Source organism: Electrophorus electricus, chromosome 6 (assembly GCF_013358815.1).
Source record: "Electrophorus electricus isolate fEleEle1 chromosome 6, fEleEle1.pri, whole genome shotgun sequence".
Classification (NCBI taxonomy): domain Eukaryota; kingdom Metazoa; phylum Chordata; class Actinopteri; order Gymnotiformes; family Gymnotidae; genus Electrophorus; species Electrophorus electricus.
This window is the reverse complement of record NC_049540.1, coordinates 22,197,034-22,203,469: the sequence shown is the minus strand read 5'-3', so window position 1 is coordinate 22,203,469 and position 6,436 is coordinate 22,197,034. Positions and strand designations below refer to the sequence as shown.

The window sequence follows — 6,436 nt, the reverse complement described above, 5'->3', positions numbered from 1 at the left end:
ACTCAGGTCACTATCTCACTATGTTACTGATGCTGTGATATCACTGCCCTATATAAAGTAACAGGCACCAGTGTTACTGCACAGACCTGGAAGGATCCTTAACCCATGACTTCTACAACTTTCAGGGATGAAGCAATGGAACAATTTCACTTGGATTTACAAAAAATCATTACTGATTTTACAAATATAGGGTGCTTTGACATGTATTTAGCACTTTTCTGATGATTACCTTAGTTTTCCTTGTTAGTTGACTTTAAAATATTTCTTCAGACATTGTGTTATATTTTTCTCTTTTTGTTGTTATAACATGTCTATGGCAGGAAATAATGAAAGCATAACAAATGACTTAATGTATAACCAATTACTCAAAGTGAATTTAAATATAGGAAACACATCAAAATTAGTAGTGGCCATGCTAATGCCTATGATTTCTGTATATGTTAATTGCATCATGTTCTATTGTCTTATGGGCAAACGCATATTTAAAGAGACTCCACGTTATATTCTTTTTGCCCACATGCTTTTCAATGACTCTGTCCACCTCCTTCTCACCACTTTGTTGTATATTTTTACTCTGGCCTTCTTTAAGCTGGCTAAAACTGTTTGTTCCCTCCTAATCATTCTAGCCACTACAACATTTCGTAATACACCTTTAAACCTGGCTTTGATGTCACTGGAGCGTTATGTAGCCATTTGCTTTCCTCTCAGACACGTTGAAATAGCCACTCAGAAAAGGACTTTCATTGCTGTTGTTTTTATTTGGTTCCTGGGCAGTGTGAACATTTTGTGTGATGTCCTTTATGCCGCAGTAATGGACCCTAACTTCTACTCTGTACAGATGTATTGCAGTCGGGAACAAATATTCATAAAACCATGGCAACTCAAAGTATACAATGGACTCAATGTGTTTTATTTTGTGTCAGTGACAATTATTATCATGTTTACTTACATCAGCATTATTATCACAGCCAGGTCTGTTTTCTCCAACAAAGACTCTGCTAAGAAGGCCCACCAGACTGTGCTGCTACATCTCATTCAGCTGGGCCTGTGCCTCACCTCCTTTCTGTATGGAACCATTGAGACAGCACTTTATATGTTAGTTGGAATTGATGGTTTGTTATTTAGCCACTTACGCTTTCTGAACTATCTGTTCATCCTGGTCATGCCCCGCAGCCTGAGTCCACTCATCTATGGGCTCAGAGATGATGCTGTAAAACCCTTGTTCAAATATTACTTCTGCTACCACTCAAGAAGGTTCCAGACCAGTGTAAATGCATATTGAAAATATTTGACTTCTGTAAAGGAATCATGTATTGTAAGCTTGTAGTGGATTTCATGCTAAATATCAGTTAACAGTTCAACTTTCTCTCCTTTACTATTTTTTCCACTCCTCTCTGAGTTCTTTGTGAAGCAATGTTTTATACAATAAAGATGCTATATTAAGGTAACAAACACACAAATAAATAGACTTAAAACATTTATTCATTCTAGATGAAAAAGCAGCATGGCATAGAAATATTGTTTTTTATTCTTGCAATAATATAATCCTGAAGACAGTAAAAGCTTAGCCTTGAACTACTATTACAATGGAAGATTATTTTAGGATAGTGGTTTTCAATTCCAGCCCTAATCACTGCACTGAGAAACCTGTCAGAAGCTGACAATGAAAACAAAAAGATGCAATACAGGTCTGCCCAGTATTTGTGTAGTACATAGGTTAACCTTAATCTAAGAAGTGTCTTTAAATCCACTAAATGAACTGTCTAAAAAGCGACCATTTGCTTATTTCAACTTTAATATTTGTGCCATACATTAACATGTAATCATTCAGATTTATATGCACATTAAATTTAAAGCTTATATGTGGTTTTGTTTGCCATATGCTGTTGTGTTTATCCTAGTTATTTAAAGTTCTTTGCAAGAAAATATGCAGTCACATTTCTTTCTTGAGAGACACCTTAGGCAACATCAGTTTCATTCCAAAAGCACAAAACTTTGTATACTAACGAACACTGCTTCAGAAGACAATATTGTTTAACAATTATACAAAAATAAATTCTTATATTTCTTCATGAAATACACAACAGGAATAAAAAGCAAGCAGTGGGTTCAAACATCTTTTTAATTTTTTTTATCCTGAAAATCAACAACAAGCAACACATAGATCACAACAGAATGCAATCACCCTAACTTCAACAACAAGCAAGGCATTAGAGGAGATGCAAAAGAAAAAACACTAAGATGGGGGTGGGGAATAAATAAAATACCTGCTAGTTTTAGAACGATTAAGAGGCAAGTTCATGGGTGGCAGTAGATCTACATGTCCCGCTAAAGAACTTATTATCGTTGCAACAATATAAATCATACCTAAAGTCATACAAAAAAAATATATATATTTACGATTCTTTAAGAATGAAATGCTAAGAAGAGACTGCAGCAGAGACACTGGCATGTTAATGGTAGTTTTGTAATCCCCAGTGAGACGCAGGAGGGTGAAGTGGATGGTTTCCATGAGTCTTGCAGTATTAAGTTGCTGGATGAAGTCTAATAGAGACTACACATTGTCTGTACCAGAGACAAAGCAGAAAGAGGCAAACAAACCCATTGCACATCAGTAAAAAGAGAATGCAGCACTTTATTTTAGAAACTTAATTTTAGAAAGCTGCTTAGCTGGTCTTCATAAACCTACCAGGGAAAACCTTCCTTAAATTGCGTGAACTTATGCCGGACCATGAAGGTGGCTAAAGCATCAGCTACCTGAGAGATAGTAAGGGCAGTTAGTCAAATATACAACTACACCAGAAAAAAAGTGTTGTAATAGTTGTTTTATAAAGAATGCAAAGAACATCTTTTTAGTGCAGACATACATAGAAGGGAAGAAGCAGCTAAGTTCTAAAACAAAACCACAGCAACCACATGAATAGGAAACATATACTTTTTCAGGAGCATCCTCGTGAACAGCATGGCCACATTGTGGGAGAACCTGCATCTGGAACTTTCCTGCAGAAAACACCACAAGAATATGATAGGGCTTTCTGCTTAACAACTACAACAATATCCTAGAAGTGATGTGCATATCCTGTATATGCGGTTATGACATATTAAAGCCTTACCCTGCATCTGTCCTATGGTAAGGTCTTTATCCAGTCTGTCAATACCTAAGAAAAAACACACATATGTACATACTAAGAGGCCTTCTTCATTTCAACACTATCAGAGCTTTTAAAAGTGTAAGTGGTGGGCCTATAGCTCCTCACCAGCCAACAGCAACAGCTTTGGCACAGGGCAACTGAGAAAGAGAGAGGACAGGCCCCTGAACCAGCCGTCCCAATACTTCTCTGTCTTTGACAGCTCAATGCGCCAGGTGTACACACTCTCCTTCTTTGCCTGAGGGCCAAATCCCCATTCATTCGCACACACATCATACAGAGGCACTGCTGTTTAAAAAAAAAAAAAATTAAAAAATTAAAACACTAAATGCCTGAATGCACCCAACAAATGTACAATAAACTATCATCAAGAAATAAAAGCTGTAAACAGCATGCCATAAACAATCCCAGGTGTTTGTATTTGTATTTATTGCTATTAGTAGGCATAATGGTTGTATGTATAGTTGCATTTTAAAATAATGCAATGTAATCTTGAAGAATCCATCATACGTTTTTGTACACAAAAATTATATTACACATACAACATATATACCAAACAACTAATTTCAATTCATTTTAAATTTACATCAAAATGAACCCAATGAACCCATATAAGGGTACTATATATGGACAGCATCAACAGCCTCTACCTCCTGGTCATCTTCTTTCTTCCGTTTGTGGTTAGACTCGCTTCCTTCCTCATCTTCCTCCTCTTCCTCAATAATCCCTTCACTGATGCTCTTTGAAATACCAGGACTAACCATGGGCTCCTCACATCTTAAAACAAAATTAACACAGCTTACCTCAGCACCCAGACACTTCACTAGAAGTGATCAAGGTGGAAAACCTTTCCCCCAAATGAAATAATATTGAAAAGATCTTACTTTTTCACTTGTCCAACCATAGACACACGTGCAGACTCTATGTTCCTGATCTGTCCACTTTTCACACTGAAATTAAAATACAGAACAATTAGGAGGAACTCTAAATAGCTACATGATGAAGAGAGTCGCAGGATAATGAGAGCTACACACATACTGTAAACCTGCCAACAAGCTTCATATGTAATTTAAGTGAATTTGTATCAGTCTTGTATGACAGTAAATAATTATCTCTATTTAAACATTAATAGATGCTAAGATTAGAAGGACATTTACATTGATGGAATTTAGCAGATGCAGAGATGCAGAGATCCAGAATGACTTACAAAAGTGCTTTGTCATTTACTCATAGAATACATTCTAGCCATTACAGCAGGTAAAATGTTAATAGCTTGTTCTTTTCTTAAAACCACATGGATAAAATAGTGTACCTCCATTCAATAGCATTCTCCACTGATTTGAAAGTTTTTGGTCGACTTCTCAAAAAATTCTGCATACTGTTCAAGGCATCCATTGCTGTACCTAAACAATAACAGAGACCACAGACATATACAAATTATCAGGGACACACTGCACTGCACATTTTATGAACAATCATTATAAATGTACTGAATATTAGTCTTTGCTGAGACAAGTCATATAATTCAATAAAAGTGACTTAGTTAAGATTTGAAAAATGTATTCTCCCCAAACTTGTAAGGCAGATGCCAGTGTAGGTGTGCAAAATATTACCCCTTTCCAATATTTTGTTATATAACTCATTATGAGCTTTGGACTTCCATTTTGGAACCTAAAGGTTTTATTTTACTCTAAGCAACTTACTTTTTCTCCAATTTGAAATGTTTAATATTAGAATTTGGATTGTGGGAAAAAAATGTTTTTTAAATACCTTCCACAACATCAATCACACAAAGCCCAAGCAATGATGGAATGTGATTTGCTGCAGCAGTGTGAACCGCTATGGCTCCACCCATGCTGTGCCCTATCATCATGATTGGGGGTGGGTTTTCACCATACAGGGCTTCCACAACTTTTCCAACATCCCTGTGTGATAATACAGTTCAAATATTATATGTCAAGAATATATGATTTTTCTAAGATATTGTGAGAAACTGTCTACAACTTACTTTGCCATTGTTTCAGCAGACAGGTCTTCTGAGTTTTTTACTTTTGTGTCTCCTATATATTATCAAACAAAAACTCATTTACTACATTAAAAATTATTTACTACATATAAAGTGCATTGCAAATAAAGACAAAACACAAATGCATAAAAGTTCAGTGTGTCAGTATAACTTCTGCTACTACACCCTACTTCAAGGAAACAGTGTCACTTACCATGTGCCCTGAGGTCCATAGCTACAACCCTGCAGTTAATTCTGCTACATATCACTCCCTGAAAAAGCCATATAACCAGGACTTAATTGATATGAGGTCTAACCTCTCACTGAAATAGAAACAGAAACTAACTACATAGAAATCAATTTGAATGATAACAGAAACTGAGGAAACCATTCTTGTATAGTAAACCAGACATCTACACAGTACATCTCTTCTACTGCACAGAGAATTTTCATGTGAGGTGCTGATGCCACTTACCGTGAACACGGCCCAGGAGAGGGCGGAGTGGCCTCCTCCATGGAGCAGAAGCAGGACAGGTCCGTGAGCACCACTGCCGTAGAGTCTGAATGTGTGCAATGGAGTCAAGGGTTGAACAGGAGAAATTGGACAAGGCAGCGCAATACTACTTTGTATAACCAGGAAGTGCGCTTGCATTAATCTCCAGTACTGTCTGAAGTAATGTGCAGTTCCTTAAGTAATGCAGCTGGAATAAATCAAAACTACATCATAGTGAAGTAATGGATATGTCTTTGCTGTTTTCATTTTCCACTTCTACATCCTCCATTGTTTCAAAATACTGGCTCCAGGGTAAGGGAGAGAAGTCTCGTTTTCTTCCAGGTCTGGGTGCCCAAAGAGAAAACAGAAGTACAGATGGAACATTGGATTACACAGTCCTCATTGGTATGGGCCATTTAGTCTGCACTAGCGTTATGGCATAAGGTCTGAAAGTGCTAAATAACTAGCATTTTATATGCGCCGATATCAATTGGTGTATATACCCCGTGTTATCAATTGATCCGACACTATGCAAGGGAACTGGCGAGTAATTCGTGCAGAAGCCAATGTGAGTCGTGATCTTGGAAAGGCGGCGGATGAATCAGTGCTGGAAGAGGGAGTCTTTTACGTCTGATTAAATGGTATCATCTTTTATAGATACACTATTGGCTAGCTAACTAGCAAGCTATATCAGCCATTGTAACAAATTTCCAACTTGATCTAGATAGCTAGCTATTTAGCTACAGTTTACAACTTGAATTAGAATAGACTGCAAATATAATGTTAGCA

The 6,436-nt window shown here is 36.9% G+C and overlaps 2 protein-coding genes across 3 annotated transcripts in view; one reads left to right on the top strand and one right to left on the bottom strand.

Moving 5' to 3' along the window:
- Positions 1-313: 313 nt before the first annotated feature.
- Positions 314-1,282, top strand: LOC113575227 (odorant receptor 131-2-like). Its single transcript, XM_027006628.2, has one exon. It carries the CDS (start codon positions 314-316, stop codon positions 1,280-1,282), a length of 969 nt encoding a protein of 322 aa, XP_026862429.2.
- An 822-nt stretch (positions 1,283-2,104) lies between these two features.
- ppme1 (protein phosphatase methylesterase 1) overlaps positions 2,105-6,436 on the bottom strand; it is a 4,901-nt gene continuing 569 nt past the window's right edge. The window contains exons 2-14 of one of the 2 annotated variants that reach the window (XM_027003357.2): positions 5,898-5,991; positions 5,630-5,722; positions 5,369-5,426; positions 5,158-5,209; positions 4,920-5,074; positions 4,462-4,552; positions 4,034-4,099; positions 3,800-3,926; positions 3,258-3,387; positions 3,114-3,158; positions 2,936-3,000; positions 2,690-2,757; positions 2,105-2,565 (exon numbers count right to left, since the gene is read on the bottom strand). In XM_027003357.2, the coding sequence (XP_026859158.1) occupies position 2,565; positions 2,690-2,757; positions 2,936-3,000; positions 3,114-3,158; positions 3,258-3,387; positions 3,800-3,926; positions 4,034-4,099; positions 4,462-4,552; positions 4,920-5,074; positions 5,158-5,209; positions 5,369-5,426; positions 5,630-5,722; positions 5,898-5,991 (1,045 nt within the window). In that variant the 3' untranslated portion in view covers positions 2,105-2,564. Of the gene's footprint in view, positions 2,566-2,689; positions 2,758-2,935; positions 3,001-3,113; positions 3,159-3,257; positions 3,438-3,799; positions 3,927-4,033; positions 4,100-4,461; positions 4,553-4,919; positions 5,075-5,157; positions 5,210-5,368; positions 5,427-5,629; positions 5,723-5,897; positions 5,992-6,436 lie in introns of those variants that run through there. The other variant, XR_003410190.2, reaches the window with a different exon arrangement.